The sequence below is a fragment of the Oryzias melastigma genome, linkage group LG1, assembly GCF_002922805.2.
Source record: "Oryzias melastigma strain HK-1 linkage group LG1, ASM292280v2, whole genome shotgun sequence".
In the NCBI taxonomy this organism is placed as follows: Eukaryota; Metazoa; Chordata; class Actinopteri; order Beloniformes; family Adrianichthyidae; genus Oryzias; species Oryzias melastigma.
Genome location: NC_050512.1, coordinates 14,613,530 through 14,634,091, shown reverse-complemented (window position 1 = coordinate 14,634,091; position 20,562 = coordinate 14,613,530). Strand labels below are relative to the sequence as shown.

The 20,562-nt window shown below is 38.2% G+C and overlaps 1 protein-coding gene across 2 annotated transcripts in view; it reads right to left on the bottom strand.

Moving 5' to 3' along the window:
* The window catches only part of lrba (LPS responsive beige-like anchor protein), a 176,747-nt gene extending 157,516 nt beyond the window's left edge, over positions 1-19,231 (bottom strand). For both annotated transcript variants that reach the window (XM_024259407.1, XM_024259408.2), the window contains exons 1-2: positions 18,096-19,231; positions 563-794 (exon numbers count right to left, since the gene is read on the bottom strand). In XM_024259407.1, the coding sequence (XP_024115175.1) occupies positions 563-794; positions 18,096-18,257 (394 nt within the window). In that variant the 5' untranslated portion in view covers positions 18,258-19,231. The remainder of the gene's footprint in view (positions 1-562; positions 795-18,095) is intronic.
* Between the last annotated feature and the right edge of the window lie 1,331 nt (positions 19,232-20,562).

Genomic DNA, 20,562 nt, shown 5'->3' with positions numbered 1-20,562 from the left:
GCTTAATTCCTACCAATCTGCAGATGTGCAGCACACTACCCTGAGACTTGAGGGAGGGCTGAAACAACGCTCGTTACAGAGCGGCGTTGCACAGGAAGACGGAACAATTAAGTCGCAATAAGCACAAGAGAAATGTTGAAATGATTGTAATATTCCACTGACATTATTTGGATTTTTTGTTTTTCTTCAAAACTTTCTTTGCTTCCACACGGAGGTCAAAAGTGTATGTTCAGCAACGTTTTTGCTAAACACGCCAAAGAAGATATGATTTAATGAGCATCGTTCAATGCTAGGGATGATTATTCTGTATCCAAATGTGTCCAAAAGCATCTACAAATACAGTTTTTGGACAATACTACATATTCAATGGTGTCTCTGCTAAAAATACGATTTAAAAAAATCTAATCTAAATCTAAAACTAAAATCAAAATCAAAAACCAAAAATAAAGAAAAGAAAATAAAGTGCAGTGCTTGGATTTGTTGCTTTTTAAATGACAATTGAAAGTCAATTTTTGACACATTTGGAGCCTTTTTTTTTTTATTTTAATTAGACGTTTAATACCTGCTATCATGCTGTCAGTGGTGGCGATCCGTTGGAGCACCTGCTGAATAAGACCCACTTCAGTGCACGCCTGCAGGTTCCGGACACTTTTCTTGAGGATGGCGGTGAAGATGCTCCATATCTCGGCCTGACAGGTCGGCTCGCATTTGTCCAACAGCTCCACCAGGCACACGATGCTCTCCGGTTCTTGAATGATGAAGTTCATCTCAAGGTCGAACTGACCGCCCACCAGCTGCAGAACATATGCAAAACAAGGTTAGACGGATAAGACCTAGAAAGCATGAAAAATATTTATCTTTATACAATGATAATTCAATACAAGGAACATTTGGTGCAAAACACTTTTTGCAGCTTGTAGTTTTGTCACACAATCAGTGTGTGCAGAAGACCTTAAACACAATGATACGACAAAAACACAAAATCTCAGCAGTCATGTCAGCCAAACTAAACGAGACATCCTGACAGACAACAAAAAGAAGAAGGAAAATTAGAGGTCTTTTGTCGCTGTAAGTGGTCTTGGAATGCTAACCACATGTGACACAGCCTGAGGTAGGACTCCGCAAAGCTTTACAAGGAAGTAAAGCTTGTAGCAGAGTAAACCCTTGATATTCAAATACACTTCAGAATTTCATTTCAACCATGTTTATACGGTTTCTAAACTGAATAATAGTGCAGTGACGTTTAACACCCACTGTGCTGCACAAAATCATCTGTATTTGGAAAAACACTAAAACATTATAACATTGTTAGTCAGTTTTTGACTATTGGACAAATTCTGTTAAAAATATATAAACTGTCAAAGTTCAAAACCAGAATAAAGTGGAAGGGAATTAAAAATTATAATAAAAGTTAAAATTATAACAAGTGGGTTAATACTTTGATCAAATTATCACAATTAAAAAGACAAAATAACTGATCCATCCTGTATTTTACCCCATTTCAAAGAACATGTAGGTATTCTTTTAAATGTCATGAGTTCTTATCAAAACACAGCTGCTCTATTTCACATCCACATAATAAAACACTCATTCAGGCTCCACAGCCTTGAGTTAAAAAAGTAAAATATGTTTGTATCAGTGTAATAAAGCTAGCATTTTCATGTCAATAAAATAGAATGAAATCACCAGCTAACTAAGTAATAAAAGGGTTAAAAGAAGCTAAAGTAGATTTGTATGCACTCTGATGCAGGGGAAAGCCCTTATGGGGGTTCAATTAAGTTTTTAAAAAGTTCATTAGACTTTTCTTTACTTGTTACTTGCATCGTTCTCATTTTTTTGCTCAATATTTATATTATTTTGAAATTATCTGTGATCTTGCTTTTTCTAGGTATCTTTTTGCGACAGTTATTCTCCCAACAGCATTCACAAAATAAATGTGACTTTTTCACTCATGATATTTCAAACTGTCATGAGGCTTGTAAAGCAGGTCTGTCATTCTCAGGGGTAAATCACATCACTTGACAGAAGTGAAGAATTACAGCATAGAAAAGCTTGCAACAGCTGGGTGTTTAATTACATAAATATTTATTCAAAAATGGCCTCAATACAATGAAGTATTGAAAAAATTGTCATCATTCAATCCCAAATTTTGATACAGAAGAAGATCATTAAGATGATGTTAGTGTGTTCGTTAACACAGAACAATTGATTTGAAGGATGTTCAGAAGCAGAAAACAAGAAATACTTAAAATTTATTAAAACTGTGTTAACCAAAGTGTTGCGTTGATAAAATGTTGTTGAATTTGAGTTTCTTTTTTTGCATATTGTTTTAAGAGACAGCCCTGTGAAAGGAGTTAGTGCAGAAAAAACAAAGATTTTAAGATAACTGAGTATACTTTTGTCAAAAAATATTTTCTAAAATCTACATTAAAAGAGATATAATTCAGGATGTATTATTAAAGACCCATTTTGTTATAATCAGGATTATGCCATTTTTAGTCAAAATTTTCTATAACAAAGTTTCTGCAAACCAGCAGTAGCTCAAAAATGTGCCTTTGCGTTGTGTGTGGGACTGTTGGTGAAGAGCAACTCCGCCCCCCTTCCCATCCCCTTTGCAGAGTAGAGCGGAGCAGGGAGCTTGTGGCCCGCCTAGCATATTTTCTACGTCACAAATAAACTTTTTTTTAAAAACAAAAATTTCTTGTCTACTCCCGATTCTCAATGATTTGAATAAAAACCTTTTTAGCACTAACACAAATTTTATTGGAGTGAGTCTTAAAATTCAGGGCATTATATCAGCATCTAAAATGTTAAAATGATACCAAGCCCTTCCAGCAAGAGGCAGAAAAACAGACCGTTTCACACTCAGGGCTACTACAGTTCTGTTAAGAAAAATGTAAAAAAAAAATAAGTAAGTATGAAGAAGATTTTGTCAACCTCTTTAAAAACTCAGCTAGCCAAGAGTCTGAAAAAATAAATAAGTTCTCCTACTGCCTCAAAACAGAAAGCCAGTTAAAATAAAGCTTCCACAATATGCCCCAAGAAGCTAACCAAAAGTAGAAGATCCAAAGTCATTGAATAATATAAAATCAATGTATATATTAACGTTCATAAATGCAGCAGGCTTTTTTTTAAAATAAAACACCTGTAACCTTAAAGATAGTAGATGCTTCTAGAGTAAGAATGAATCATTTCTGTGAAGTACGAGTTCCCTGTATATTTTTGATCAGTATGGTGTGAATCACTCACTTTGACCTTTACACTCATCATACGTTAACCCCATTTCAACGTAATGTGACAATTTGGGACGGGTATGTTATGCAGCTTTCACCACAATCATCCTGTGTTGTGCCGCTATCTTTTTGAAAGAGCCTTTCAAGAGCGTGATTCATTTAAATTACATATTTTGATTTCTTTTAAGATGTTATCCCCACCAAAACTAATTCTCTTTATCTTAGCTGAGCATTCCAGCCTAAAATAAGAGGAAATGCAGATGTAGATATTGGATTTTTGACACACTATTTTTAAATAGATTAAAAAAAAAAAAGTAGATTAATTAATTATTTAATTGCAATTTATCAGGTAGAAGCTTCTCTTGCTTGAGGCAAATGCTAGGCTCTTATCCTGTGTGCCTTTTTCTGACTCCTCCATAAGTCAGAAGCGTCTCTTTTAGTGCAGAAACTCTTCCAACTCCAGCCGCTGCTGTCATCACCAAATGCCAGGTGCCATTTTCCAGCATTAACTGATTTATGAGCCTGACACTGCGCACGATTCATCTATCCGTCAGGTTCAGCTGACCGAGGAATGACACAGATGGGGCTAATAAGAGGATGGCACAAATGTCACACTGCAGTGACACACACCTGGCACACATCCCAGGATAATGGGGCTAATTTTGGACCCAATTTGTCACTTGCTGCAAAAAAAAAGAAATGTGTGCGAGTTTAGGATAAACGTAGTAATTACAGGTAATGTGACCACTGTTAAATGCACCAGAGAATCCCAATTACAGCCCTTAAATTATTTCTGTATTTTAATCATGTGCAATACTATTTTGAGAATGGGCGAAAAGTTGCCAAAACCGCAGTCTTCACGAGACACGTGTGCCGATAACTTTGATAAATGTCAGTGACTTTATGGCTGCTAGACACCAGATCCCCGGCTGGGTAACCCTGCCTGGCTGCTCTCTCCAGAGGTCTGCCTGAATTAATCATGGCTGAACAAGCAAGCAGCCATCGGCCTGGAACACAAAGAACAAACAGGCTTCTCTGGTCTCCATGGAGAAAACACCGGAGGATGGCACGAATGAATAGCATGCCAAAACACTAAGAGTCAAAGTTGGTCCGGGGGAATTTGAACAATAGCATTCAACAGTGGAATAGAAATTGGCGCATAAACAGCAGAGTAACAAAACAAGGCATATAAAATGCCTGATTAGACACCTAAATAGACGCCACTCCTGCTTATCAAATTAGACCAGGAGTCAGGATCTAAAAACGAAATTTATGTTTTCATGTTTGCCAAAGTTTCAGAGAGTACCACTAAATTACTCTAAACAGGATAAAACAAAGAAAATAAAGAAACCTTTAATAAATTGCAATTTTGGTTAATATAATATATATATATATATATATATATTGCAAAAACAAAGAATCTTACATTTTTGTTGAATATTAATATGTATTTATCCATTTCCCATTACCCTCCAATTAATTTCCCTGGCTTCACTTTCATTTTTCAATAAAAAATGTGAAGGCAGCATACAATCTAATTGAAAAAAATTATAGAAAAATAAAGTTTAGAATCAAATACAGAAGGGGTTTGTACAAATATACACCTTATCCATATATTACAATATTTTATCGAGTATAAGTTGCATTTTTTTTGCAGAGTCTGGCCAGTGGTGGAGCCTTTACTCAGGTGCAACTTTTACATTTTTTTTAAACGGCAACAAACAATAGATGGCACTATAAGTGTGTGTATCAGTATTATCTACCAAAAGTAATGCAACATTGAAAGTGCTCAGTCTTTCACTTTAATTAAACAGATTTAGAGCTTAAGTGATACAAAGAGTTTAGTTGAGTTATTAACATGCTCTTTATGCTATGATTATCTGAATAATCGTTCATATGTTGGGCTAATATACTAGATTCTTCCTGTGTTTTACGAAGCTAAATATGGTTACTGTAGTGAAGCGTGCACATATTCAGTCAGTTATTGTTATCTATTCCTTTAATCTGATTAGTCTTTCAAAATGAAATGTGCGTTCTTGTTCTCATACTGGACACATTTGGTTTGCTAAAACTGAACCCAAGTTCGTTTCCCCGGAAAATCAAGACCAAATTTTCAGTCTGAATACCCACAAGCAAACCCCGGTTCGGAACCACATGGTAAATGGCGTATACTTCTATAGCGCTTTCTACCTTCCTTTGAGGGCCCAAAGCGCTTGACGGTCACAGACCAATTCACACACACAGTCAAACACTGGTGGTGGCTCCGCTGCCGAACACTGGCGCCAACCTCCCACCAGCGGCAATTTGGGGTTCAGTGTCTTGCCTAGGGACACTTCAACAAATGGACGGGCAAGGCAGAAATCGAACCTGCGATCTTCCGATCATAAGTCGACCGCTCTACCGCTGCACCACTGAGATAGAAAGAACCAAGAGCCACTATCTGACCCATATTTTGAAGCGGTCTCAGTTAATTTCCAATCGGACTGAACTTTGGTTCGCTCTGAGATTCCTCAGTCTGAATACGATCAGATCGGAGAGCGAAATAACAGGACCAAAACCATCACTGTAGGTGGTATTAGTGGACAAACGTGGAGCAGCAATGCAACAGCAACTCAGTATAATGTGGCCGAATGCATGCAGGCTCATAAAAACAACTTTAGCATGATACACATTGCTTCTCAAACTGTTTTCTTAACAATCTATATGTTACAAACACTTATTAGTGTACCTTGTAGGATCCTCAGTAACCACTTTACAGCATGCCCCTGCTGTACAAAAGTTGCAGAAAAAAGATTTGTACCTGACCTTGATACAGATGTTCAAAATTGATCAGCAAAACAAAAAGTTTGAATAAGTAAACTATCTTGACAAGTATTTGCAAAGTCCAGCATCTCCATCTTTCTCTTTGTTTTAACCCCGCCCCCATAACTGTTGCTCAATGACTAAGGAGATCTTTAGTCATGTGGTTCTGTTTACAAGGTTTGGCCTGGAACAGAAATCTCCAGCAGACCCTAGTCTGAATACAGACCACAAGCAAGGTTTAGGACTTGATCCGGACAAATTAAGCAGGCTCTGTCCGGAAAGAAATCATTTTTTCAGTCCGACTGAAAAAATTCTTGCAATACTCTAGTGTGACTTACCGCCCGAAAATATGGGAATCTTATAATCCTGGTTGTAACAATAAAATCAGTCAAATATTGAGCTTTCATCTGTTTGATCATCCGCTGGACAACTTAAATTACAAAAAAAGAAAAGCAAACTAATTTCATGAAAAAAAATTGTTATTTGATATTTGAAGGAAACGGTCTCCTCAGAAATATTAAGGACGTGATGATGAAGATGACAAGAAGCAGCAAATGATGGTCATTTTATATCAAAGGGGGAGATAAAAGAGAGGAAAACATTTATATGGTGCAGGGAAAAGAACGGTGTGTTTGTACTGCAGTCCTCATTGTGTTCTAATGATACTCTAGAGATACTTATCTTTTGTTCAATACAGTCTGTATGGGGAGGTAAAATGGTGCAAACTGATAAAATACTGTATATTTACCAAATATTAGTATGTGTTGGAGAAAGGGAAATAATTCAAAGACAGATTTAACTAAATAAGATGGCTACATTAATCATTATTTCTGGAAAATACACAACTAATCAGATAAATCCACCCTGTGTAATAGGATCTGATGCTTTAAAGGTTAGGTTCAGCTTGTCCTCTACGAGAGGGTTTGATGAAATGTCAGCTTTTATAGAAACTTATTTTGACTGTGGTTTTCCAACCCTTTTAAATGTAAATGACAGCAGCAAAATCCTCAAACCAGCCGTCAGAGTGGCCGTACTTTCACCACACACCACTGGCCTACTTTTCCTCTCAAGTGGCTCCATTTTAAAGTGCCATCCAACCCAATGCTGTTTCGTTTATTTGCCACACACACAAACGCACACACACTTTGATCCAAACTAAAACATCAATCGCACTGAACTGAACGGGAGTCGTGATATGACAGCATCCTTTTCATCTGTCTCTCCTCACAGACACTTGTATTTCCAACACGCCGATGAGCTTAAAAACTGCTTTAAGTGATGTAAACGTAAAAAAAAGGGACTGTAGTATTTTATTATTTATTTTTTTATATGATTGAGAACATTGATCTGCAGCGGTTTCAATGATAATGTTAAAAAATATATATTTTTTACCCAAAATTCTTTGGCATGTTGTTCATGTAAACAATGGAGAGGAGGCCCCTTTACTTTATCAATTTTGGAATTTTTTATTTTCTAAGCCTGGCTCGAGGTGAATGGGTTAATGTTTCCATATTTCAGAACTGGGGACAAAGTTCTCACACGTCCTAACATCAGTAGGTAAAGCAGAGGACTCAGAGGGTTTAGGGCAGAGTCCTTGTAGGCATTTTTTCCAGTCAGCACATCGACAGACACTGACTGGTCTTTTGGGCAAACCTGAAGTCAGGTGGAAACTATTACGCTACAGACACACCAGACATGTGACGCAGGTTCACGAACGCACATTTAGCGTTCACACTGGACAAGCGGGGAGAGAATACTTACTCTTTTTTTTTTTGTACAGTCTACTAGCGCACGTCTTCCACCTACAGTTGGAAAAGGCTTGGCGCAAAATGTCAAAGGGGTGCAAATCTTGTGAATCTTGGTCCAGGCTGTTTGGGCACAAACCAGAATTATCAATTTCTCCTTTATGATCAATTTTCAGACGACTGAATTAAAGGGGATGCCATCTAAATCTCACTATCAAGTCCAAGTCTCTGATAATCAAAGTTTGACTTTAAACGTTCAATGGCCACCCATTTTGTATGTAGAGCCTTAGAACTCCTAAAAATGTGCATAGCACAAACAAGTTTTGAACGTGGAAACCTGAAATGCGATTTTACATTGACTTTTCAATGGAAGTGGCCATTTGAACATCCATTGCAGAGGGCAATGAGGACGTCCTTTTGCACTCCTTGCAGCCTTTTTACACAAGTTGATCAGAAAAACAGATATCTGACTTTGCCTTTTGTTGTTGGATTTTACTATTATTGTAAGCTTGTCATTAAAGCCAAGCAAAAAAAGAGGGGCTTCCTAAGATAAGTTCCCACCAAACAGTTCGCACGAAGAAGCATCCAGTTTTAATGTCAAGTCAATGTACAGATGCAATCTAAGGTCTGTGGCACAATCTGAGCATCGGGCAGGGCGTGTTGGTCCAGCAGCAGCACGATTTAAGTGTCATGGCACAATTTGGGAGCGTGGTACAACCAGAATTTAAAAATCTGAACTCTGGTTAAAAAGATTTGTCGCATCAACCATTCAGGGACTCAACTTTGGCCTATGGCGTGATCAACAGGTGGAGTCCAAAACCAACAGGAGGATAAACTTATCGTTCTTGTCCAGAACTTTGACTTTTTCCTTATTTGTATTGAGACAACAAAAAGATCATCTAATTTTATTTTATTTTTTTTTTCCCTACCTGGACTATTACTGTACAGCAAGTTGCCCAACTGGGCAACAGAGAGCCAGAAGTACCGCTGAAAGCCGCCATCATTCAGATGGAGCTCCTGCAGTAGAAGTGATCTCTCAATATCATTCTTGTTTTTCATGCATTGTAAATGACATAAGATGACACTACCTCATGTATCAAAACATTTGGCACATCTAGGGGGTCAAGCTCATGAACACATTTTTGGACTAACGTGGAGCAATGAGTTGATGCACATACAGATAGAGGCAGTCGGTGTGAATTTGATACAGACAAATTAAAATTAGGTCCTTTTTCTTTAAAAAAATTGAATATTTTAGCTCAAGACAAACTAAAATCTAAATCTTCTATAATTCTTGAATGAAAAAAAAAACAAATCCTGGAGTAAAACAAGCAAAGCAAGAGACAGTGATTATTAACATGGCAGACTGTGACAATTCTGACAGTGCTATGAACCTTGTATAAAACAGCTTTTTTGAGAGATGAGAAAGAAGGAGAGATATTTTAACAGCTTGAATTCTAAAAATATCAGTAAAACGGCGACATCACTTGCTCTTGTTCTAAAGAGAAGACATCAAATAAGAAATATTTATATATACAAACCTGTCTGTTGTCTAAAAAAATGGAATCGACCCGTTTTTGGCTAAAATATATGTTAACATTTGGATGGTGTAGTGTTGTACAGGTTTTGACTTTTTTCTAATTTATATAGCTAATTGACAATCACACAATGTCACTAATGATACCAAATTGTTTCAAAGCTACAGTTTAAGAAATAAAATATAAATGTATGTGATACATATCTAAGACAGAGTAGTAATATGTCTATTTTCTTATCGTTTAATATATATTCTGTTAAAAAAAAGTTACATTTCTTGGTGAAAAGTTGCCTTTCAGGTGAAAGCTGTTTGGTGCGTTTGCCCTCCATGAAAGTCACTGTTGACAGCACAAATGTGAAGTGTGACCCAGCATCAACAAAACAAGAAACTCTGCAGCCATCAAAGAGCAACTGGTAAGAATGTGATACGACTTTTCATTTTCATTGGCGGAATTCAATTATGGAGAAGTCGCTTTGAAAATCAGAAAAAGCAACATTTTACAGAGTGCAACTTGGAAAACTTGTCACACACTGTAAGACTAGCTTTTCCAGCAGCCTGCGGAAATAATGTTTCAAATTTTAATTAATTGCAATTTGGACATTTTAATTCTTCCTTACATATATGCATCACTTAAGGACTTATAGCCTTACACATTTGTAAACTGCATTGACTGAAGATCAAGCTCGAGCTGAAGCTTGGCTGCAACTGTCAACAAAGGAAAAGGCTTGTCCGGAAATGACCCTCATTAGACATCGGAATCCAAGTCTGAGGCAGTTCTCCTCATTTTCCGGGCCAACTTTAAGAGGCTAAAAGGATTTTGAGTAAGATATGTAATTGCTAAAAGCTAAGATAAAAGCAATGTTGTTTTAAGAATATTTTTTTGCTTTGAATTGGTAAATAAGCATTCAAATTATTTTTAAAATCTATTTCTTTCACCTGTTCCTTAAGCGTAGCTTCTGAAACATGGAAAATACATTTGAAAAAATAGTGGACTTTCAAAGATTAATTGACTCTTATTTTTTCAAATAAGGTAATTTTAGGAAAGTAGCTGCAAGAATAGAAAATTAAGATAATCAGTATTAAATTCCAGCTTCAAATCAGTCCATTGAGCAGTAAACACATTTTAACCCTTCCGCTCTCTTTGGGGTCCAGTTGACTCCAACCACATATTGATATGTGATTTCTTCCATGACAAAGGTGGACAGGATTTTATGTCTGTCATGGACATTAGTGAAACTCAAAAATCAAAGATAAAAAAAAATTCAGCGCACTGTCTTGGGGGGTCCAGATGACCCCACTTTTAATGTAAACAAACTAAGGAGAGCGGAAGGGTTACATTTTCAAGTAGTTTGACAACATTTTTAAAAGAAAAAATATTTGCACAAACAGCCTTATCTGATCCACACAAAAAGTTACAGCAAAATGTAAGCCTAAAAATTCGGAAATTTAGAACAGGAAACTGCAATCTCAAGAGCATCCAAACGCCGTAATTCTTCCCACTCTAACAGACTTCCTGTAGTTCGCTAGATGGCTTCCTCTGACAATCTTAAAACAGCGGTCAACAAAACCCGCCCTTAAGGGAGACCACAGCTCCTGTTCCACACACCAACATTCAGCTATCCTTGCTCATCCTTGGTCTAAAGTCATTTAAGGACACCAAAACAGAGTGAATCCACTGCTGCCTGCTATAAATATATTCTTTTCTCTAATAAGCAGGCTTCTTAAACATCTTGGTGAATCCAAGAACTTGGGGTATAAGCTGCACAGACACTCAAAGCTTACTAGGTCAATCACAGGTAGATCACATGATCATGAGAACAGTGAGAAATCAGCTCTAAAACAACATGTCAGGGGTAGCTGGGACCACAGTCACCTAGAAAACCTTTAGTAACACTTTACACCACAGTGGTGTAACATCCTGTAGTGCTTGCAAGGTAGCCCTGCTCAAGAAGGCCTGTAGGCCTCCCTAAAGTTTGTCAGTTAACGTCTTCATGATTTAAAGAGTGATTAGGAGATGGTGCTGTGGCCAGATGAGACCAATATAGGCTCTCAGCTCAACCAGTCATGTTTGGAGGAAGAGAAATGCTGCATATGACTCCAAAAACATCATCCCCACTGTCAAGCATGGAGGTGGAAACATTATGCTTTGGGGGTGATTTTGGGGGTACTTTCACTGTGTTGATAGAGCAACCCAGTAGCTCCTCCCCTCCACCAGGAGGTGTAAATTAGGACATAGATGAGTCTTTCAACAGGTTAATGACCCAAACCATACACCCAAGGTGACAGAGGAATGGGTGAAGCAGGACAACGTCAAGGTCAAGGCCAGTCTTTAGACATCAGTCTCATAAAAAACCTAAGAAGAGACCTGAAGCTCAGATTTGCAAAGAAACATCCACCAATTCTTAATGATTCCTCCTGAAGAAACCTGGTTATCAACTTCAAGAAAAGTCTGACCAATGATTGCAAATAAGGATTTTACCACAAAGTCTGGCAAAATGGTTCAAACACTCATTTCCCTTTAAAATAAAGTTCTTGACTTTCTATCTCTCCCTGTTCAAATGAAACCTACTATATAGGATGACAGACTGTCGATTTCTCTTTAAGTGGGCAAACCTACAAAATCAACAATGGATCAAATGCTTATTTTCTCCACTGTTCATGGTCTACTCCTCTACAAGTGGATGCATCAGAATGGAGCAGAGAAGGAAACTTGTGGCCTGTAACAAATACGATCTTTTTCAAACTGCTTTTTTTTTTGTCTGCACCTGATTCACAACAATTTGAAAAATTCAGAAATACAATTTTGAGCTTAATCTTCTTTATTCTTCATCCATCATCAGGAAAATTCCACAAGAACATGTTTTGCTTCCTGGCATTGCATTGGGGGAGGAAATGACTTTAGCCTCTCCTTTATCTTGTCACTGGCAGCAGCAATGTAACTGTGTTCACACTTGTGTGCATCACTCAAGCCACTGACAGGCTTACACTGTTGACCCAAAACCCGCATGTAAACAGTTCTGGAACACCTTCAGGACGGTTTCTTGTTCAACACACCGTTTCAAAATCGACTTGACCGGTTTTAGCCAGAAAATCCTGGAGAAACAAGATATATTTTTAAAAATTTAATTGAAAATTACTTGAATTAAAGCCTAAAAATATTAATTGTTCTTTTTTGTTTGTGTTTAAACTTAATGGTAAATAAAATAAAGTATTTTTATGGGACAGTGAAGGACAATTCTACTATTTAAGGAAATTTAAAAATGTATAAAACAACTAAAACTGAACATTCTTAGCTGCCGTTGATTGAGGTCTAATAGGAGACACTTCAATATTTCTAAGCCTTTTTAACAGCTGTACAAAGAAAGATGTCAAAGCAAATATTTCTGCTCTGCTCTGAGTCAATAATCTGTGCTGTGCTCTTCAAGATCCCACCATTTGTCAAAAAGTAAAAAAAGAAAAACACACACACACAAACATTCCAGAGATGTTTTGGAGCCATTACGCTGCAAAATGATTCATCCTAAACTTTATTATTCAGCTATTTCTAAATTTGAAAGCTGCTTTAGGTTTACAGTCTGTCAGCAGAAGATCATTTAGGTAGAAAACCCGTTTATCAGCACAACAAAGAGGCAGATGTGATCTACTGGGAGGGGGCGGGGCTTTGTGACGACGTTCAAAAGGTAAGCAGAAACCAGACGTCCCTCCTGGCCTCCAGCAACCACGTACATGGTAGCGCTCAAGCTGACAGGTCAAACCTGCACGGTCACCTTGCAGCAGTTACATGCTGAGCTGACTTCAACTCTGTAAATAATAAATAAATAAAGGCAAAAATGATATAATGGCCTCCATGTTTGTGTGTTTGTTTCTCATGCAGGGGGAACTGCATAAGTCACCTACAAAAAAAAAAAAAAAACAAGAGGCAAGGCCTCAGGCTGAGAATAAAACAAATCATGCACTTAGGACTATGAACACACGCTTGTTTAGACAGCATGCTCCAGGCTGCTTCAGCTACAGGAAAAGGATGAAAAGGTGGGACTGCAGGATGGGGCTGATGAGGCAGATTACCAGGAACATTTTGCTTTCCTATTTAAGGCCGTTTATTACCGAAACGGAACAAAACCATGCCGGGAGAAAAAAAAACTATAAAGGTAAAAAAAAAAAAAAAAACATCCGCCTTCATTCTTTGACACTTGTACCAGATTGTGTGAAAGTGAAACATTCTTCTCTGTCAGCCATCAAACATTGAAAGACCAAGCAAAACGACCTTTACCAATTTGTTTTAAATAAGTGCACAATTTATATATTGCAGCCAAATAAGATCGTTTAACATATTTAATTTCTTTAAATTCCTTTCAAAATAAAAAGAAGCAGGTTAACAACATTAAAAGTGTTTAAATCTGGAAAAAAAAAGTGCAACAAATCACTAGAAATTGAAACCTACAATGAAAAATAAGCAGTCAAAAAGTGGGCAGGTGGGACTTCTTTTGAGGCACACACTTAAAGTTTTATCTAAACTAAAACTTTTGCTTTCAAATCATCTCTAGTCTGTTGTTGGCAAGGAAAGTGTTAAAACTATAACTGAAGACACACTGCATATTTTCCAGTTTTTAGAGATGAATGTTTGTAGATGTGTCCTGATTTGACCCCACAGCTCTGCACAAACTCAAAAAAAAAAAAAAAAAAATTTTTGCTTTAATAAAGTCATATTCTGCACCACAACGTCACTCCTGTGCACCATCATTACAACAGTGGGGCAGTAAGTCAGCTTAGTATTAACTGCTGTGATGCATTTCACGTTTAGAAGTGTAATTCGTCAGAGGGCGACAGGATTGTTCCAACATGTTTATGTGTAGCCATGAAGAGCCGAGGCTTGATTTAACACCGGCCCGAATTACAACACTGTCTGCTCTTTATCCGCCGGTTCAAGCTGCCTCCGAGTTAAGCTCCACGGTCAGACAGAGACACTGAACCGCCGCAGCAAACTGCAGCACCTTTGCACTCTCGTTCTCAGCAGACGGTGCTGGTGAAATGAGGCTGCTTCCTGTGAAAACTGTGAGCGGCCAGTGACAGCACGGTGACTCAAACCAACTACCTGCAGACCTGCCTTCGCAGAAACTTGGGAGTAAACTGGTGATTTCTGAAGGTAGTCAAACATTTACCCACAAGCAATGGAGAAATGCACATTCCACACCCTCCCCCTGTAAGGTTAGCAGGGGCTGAACTATCAGTGACCATTGGACTTCACATACAACAGGAAGCCAGAGAAAAACCAAGCTTTTCCTGCTTTGTTTGTTTGTTTACATAGCTTAAGATTTAGAATTATGTGAGAAAACAAAGAAGGATCAGGTAGTTTCAACATATGCTAATAAGACTCAGATATATTATAAAAGCATTTCATTTTTAAGGTGTACAGCTTATAAAAGGTAAGACGACAGTTTCACAACCAGGTCTTGACGCAGCAGAAAGCTCATTTCACTAATTGACTGAGATCACAGGTATACAAAGGTGTTTCAGTTACTCTTTTGAAGGAGGTGTAAGGTGTGGCTGAGCTCTGGAAACACACACGTGGGGTGGGGAGCTTTCTTATGCCAAGCATATGTATAAAGTCTAGGCAAAGAACTACAAATTAAACCAGTAGGTTTAGATCATTGACTGTACAAAGCTACATTCATACTCATTGTCCACTTACCGCTGTAGTGCAGCGACCAGAAAAGCAACAACAATGGAGGTCATCCAGCGACTAGTCTTGCTTTACTTTTATACATCGTGTATAAGAGGAATTTAATGTTGCTTGAAAGAAGATTCCAGCCCACTAAGAAGAATACCACCATACAGAGGAAGACGTTAGCTTAGCGCTATATTGGTGCTTTCTAATGTTGTCATCACTTTCTGCTCATCAACAGATGGCTAAAGCAGCTCTCCCCCAATCGTACCATTCCATTTTCCGTTCCGCTCAAAATACCGTACCTCTCCGCGCAGTGGAAATGAGGCTAAAGAGAAAGAAGAGAAGGCCCCTCCCTGCTTGACCAGTGTGAACACAATGGTCTAAACGTACGCCACTGCTTACTGACGTCGTCTGCCTACAACATGTGTCACAAAAAACGGTAACTGAATGGATTTTATTTTGTTAGAGCTGAAAGAAAGTGACATCACACTCACATGGTCCAGTTCTCTTATACAGTCAATATTGGCTTTAAGATTCCTTAACTGCAAAATCATCATTTTTTGTGAATTATTGACCGTAGCTGAGAAAAAAGAAAAAAAAAGCCAGTAAATATGAATCCAGGCTCCTATTTCATCACTTTAGCCATTGTGTCAAAAGTAATCTCACCTGCCGCTGATACCTGTGACCGAAAAAAAAGTCTATCAGAAACCATGCTGTAATTATCTCTGACCGACATGGAGCACAAGGCAGCAAGAAAGCCTCAGAAGTGATGCTCCAAAAGAGAATTCTCTAACATCTGGGATAAATGATGTTATCAACTAATGGAAGGATGAGCTGAGGATGTGGGGAGGAATCAAAGCGTGCAGTGTGGTAATCATTATCAAATGTATAGCCTCATCTTTTTGAAGCCCTGAAATAATTGTGATTACACTAAAAATGGAGTCCTCTGAACAACAGCAGAGCTTAGATTGGAAACTTTTTTTTTAATGAAGTGAACTTTGAATACCACATCTTTACGATTCCCCAAATTAAGAAAAAAAAAAGAAGCAAGTATCCTATTTTTCTTAGCATTTTTCTTCATTTTTGTGCAGCTAAAAATCCATCCATCCCCCTCAACCAACCAAATCAAACTGCTTTGTAAGCAGGAACACTTTATCTAACAAAATCCACCTAAGAAAGGCTATAAATATCTCATCAAACGTGAGCCGCTGACAAAACCGACAAACTCGCTGACCCAACAAGCACCATTCTGCCAGCAGCCTGGTAAGGCAGCTAAAAAGGAGTTGAATGCTAAATCTGTTCATGCTAATATGCTAGCAGTGAGTCAATTGGACTTTGCTTGAAAGAAATCAGAAACTCCTATGATAACTGTTTTTTCCAAGAACAGACGACGAAAGTCTACTGGTGTAAAGATATGAGCAACTGCTGTTTCTTTTTGTGTTAAAATAAGAGCAAGTTGTATAAACTCAATGAATGAAAAGCTTTTTAAAAAAGAACTGTATTTTTTTAAGAATATGTTGCTTTTTTTGTAAATACAAGAACTGGACTGAGATAGTGTGACGCTGCCCATAAAAAATGCCTTACTTCTAGCAAAATTAAGCCAATTCAGTTGCCATTTTTCCACGACAAGGACGCCGCCATGTTGGAGCCAGACGACATTAATTGGTCTGAGTCAATGTTTCTATGGCAACTACAGCTTTTTTGAAGTCCACACCCCTTTTGGTAAAAGCAAGCTCGGGAGAATCCGTCAATCGAGTGTTCGAGTGGGTCAGCAGGCACCACATGCTTTTACTGAGGCATCTGATTGGTCAGTTTATAATTTAAATAATTTCCGATAAAGAAAAGTTATCTTTAAAAAAAAAATACTATTATAAAAGAAGATATTAAGAAGAAGGTATCAGAGCAAGAATGGCTATTCTGACAAAAAGTAGGACTGAGTAATAGCTGTTTATTTTTAGTCAATAGGATTTCAACTTTCTATTTGTAACACCACGGGGGGAGGGGTCACTCAGTCCAGTTCTCATATACAGTGGAACTTATATGCAGGTGCAGCTTATGTGATTTTTCATAAATAAATAGCAACAACCACTAGAGGGCACTGTAGATGTGTGTGTTACCATTTGCTGCTAATAGCAACGCAAAAGAAGATTTCAATGAATTTAGTGATTTGAAGTGATATTAAGAGTTTAGTTGACTTGTTAGCATGTTCGTTATGCTATTATCTTAATAACGGTTCATATGTTAAGCTAATATACTAGATTGCTCCTATGTTTCATGAAGCTAAATAGGTTTTTACCTCAGGTAAATCATGTTTTCACAACTGGGGTGACTTATATTCCAAAAGTATATGGTAATTAAAAACAAGCTCATTTAAGAGGGAAAAAAGTGGCTTTTATGGTTCAATAATTGTATCTGCCTGTACTGGAGGGGGTAACTTCACTCCCAACTTGTAGGATGAGCCGGCGTCCCCTCCCCTCCGTCTCTTGTTGTGCCACACTGACAAAGCAGTTCAGCAGGTTCCAACCTTCACCTCTCCTCCCACCTAGCCAACGGAAGCCCTACTGAGCATGCTCAATCCCAGAGGCCGCCGCGTTTCCTCGTTACAGACACTTTCATTCATTCTCGTGAAGGCATTGAAAAGCTGCCCTAATGCACCTGGAGAGGAGAAATGCATACAAGCTCTGGACTGCTGAGGCACCTGCTTATGGCTGACCTGAAAGTGTCACAGAGGCAGATCTGCTAGAATGATACTGGACAGGGGTCACGCTACCACACACTTACACTTTTGTCATCTAACAAATGAGACACACAAAGTTGTTTGAAAGGTATGAGAAATAAAACACAATTTGTCCAACTGGAAAACTATAAAAAAATTAAGAAAACACTTTTGTTTTAATTAAACATCACTTAGAACTCAAAAAGGAAGTATAATTTAAATAAAAGGGTCAAACTATTTCCTCTTTTATCACTAAAATCACATGACATTTGGCTGGAACTAGAAAAAAAAATTGAAGGTGATTTCTGCACTTTCTTTGCCCCCCATAGCAGCAGCAGTAACAGGGTGACAGTGCTGTCTATCTCCGGCCTGTCCTGAGCTCTCATAATCAGCTTACCAGGTTGAACGCCGTCTCCACAATATCCCGGTTGGAAACTTCCCCAACTTCCACCAGGCCGGCGAGCACGGCGAATTTCATGCGGATTCCGCGGATGGGCACTCCGGGGTTGAGCGCCGCGGCGCCCGCTCCATCCGCCGCCGCTGCCTCCGCGCTAGCCATGGCTACGGAAGGACAGGTGGCGTTCACAGGTGAGGCACCTGTTCACCTCCGGTGATGAGGATGATGATGGGGGGAGTGCAGCTGATGTGTCGGAGCAGAAAGAGGGCTCTGTCAGTCAGTCCCTCAGCTGGGTAGTGTGCAGCCTACGTGCACGTGAGCCAAAAGCGGTTTCTTCCCCCATCCAAACTAGGTCGAGAGTGGGTACAGATTAAAAACAAAATAGAAGAGGGAGAATTTGTAGGCGACTGGAAATGTCACCAATGAAACTCCTCTGCTCCGGTGCGTAACTTGATGCCAGACAGGCGAAATAATCCCTTGAAAAAGCTGCGAAGTGTCCCGAGGCAACGCGGAGTAATGCAGGTGAGGTGGAACTCCTTTTCGGGCAGTTTTCCCTCCGCTCGGACTCAATTAAATCCAGTTTCTTTAGCGCGTGTCTGCGTGCGAGCGGAGCGGCGAAAGCTATACTGCCAGAGAGTTCACTTCAGCGGGGAAGCGACAACTCACAGACAGCGGGGCGGGGGGAGTCCCTCGGCAGCTCCGGTAACAGCCGGTGAAGGGACGGAGGTGTGCGCGGAGAGCTGCCTCAAACTCCGCAGACTCGCTTCGATGACAACGCTGACCCAGCTGCGCTGCATTTGCTTCCTGATCGACCCCGGTAGCTTCAGCTCGTCAGCGCCATGACAGTGGAGCCCTTGAGCCAGGGGCGCATGCGCAGTGGAGAGTCAGCAGGCTGAATGGAAGGTGTGCCTCTCAGGTAGATTTCAGGGTCAACTCTGTAGATCTGAATGTGTCCGTCCAGAGGAGGGACCAAAAGCTTTTACTTATTTATTTTTTATGAGTTCATTGTAGTTTTTTGTTAATAAAAACATTTTAACTGTGCAGTGCTTTAAAAATTAACTTAATTTCAAAGATTGATGCTGACTGACCCTATCATTTCCTTTATTTTCTACCATATTTTCCTCCAAAATTCACTGCATTGACATGAATGATGTGGCCATGATAAAATAATAAAATCATGTGCATCATCTGTAGTTGCCTTGTCAATTTTTTAATCAATTTTATTGACTCATAATGTGTGCATTTTATCAATGTTTGTATGTACTCTGATTGATTGTTTTACACCTGTATTTTAGTGTAGTTTTATGGTGCTTTTCATTGTTGATTTAATGTTGTAAGTTGACGTTTTAAACATTTGTCCAGGGACTACAAGTGAAAAAATTGCCTCTACGCTAATTCTGGCCAATTGCAGTAATGATTTAAGTGAGAAATAACCCGATAAATAAATAATAAATGAGGGTATTTCAAGGAATGTTATGGAACCCCTAAAGTGACATTGAAGTGTAAAAAATAAAATAAAATTATCTACAAAAATATATACATATTCTAGTTATTTTCTGAAGTTTACCAGATAGTGACCATTTTTTTCTAAGATAGTGTCTCTATCTGGTGCTCACCAGATAGTGACCATTTTTTTGTTTCCTTTTTTTTTGTTTGTTTGTTTTTTTAAGATGGTATCCAGATAGTAACAAGAAAAAAAACGTAACTTTTTTTATTTATTTTTTTTTATATTATTTTGCTGTCCCTTTTGTGGGTGTTCTTCATTTTTTTTTTTCTTTTTTTTTTCTTTTTTTAAGAGAGGTAAAAATCAGAATACAATGAATCCCAAAATCTAAATAAGTTGAGAAAAAAACATCTTCATTGTGTATAAATGTTTTTTTAATTTTTTGGTTACTTTCTTCATGGTTCAGTTCAAACCTCAATTTTTGGGTCCCTGATTTGTTTGGGTTTAATATTTTTGTGCAATACAAAAAAGAAAATCAGAAAAATCATTTTTTAATTAGCTAAAATCCCTGATGTCATATAATAAAACACCAAATAGTAAGTCCCTCTTAAATTGAGCACAATATGTGTTTGATACTAACATAATGGTATCCAGTTACTCCACAGTTCAGTTCAACATAAGTTGCAGAATCGTAGAATCCTTAGTTCTGACAACATTTTTATTTATTCATTCATTTTCAGTGCTTTATTGTTTTCATGTGGTCGCTTCTTTTTAGAGTTACTATTTTACCTTCATGCTGTATTTATTTTTTTTTTCTATGGTGTCTCTGTATAAAGCCTTTTAAAGTGTCTCAGAAGATGAAAACTGCTATTCAAATAAAGCTGCACTTCTTTTTTTTTCTTCTTTTTTGCCTGAAACAATAAATCCACAAAGATGATCTCCAACACTTCATAGTTTGTACTACTAATGGTTTAAAATGTGTGTTTATTGTGGCCTGCTTTGAAATTGTTTTTTTTTTTTTTT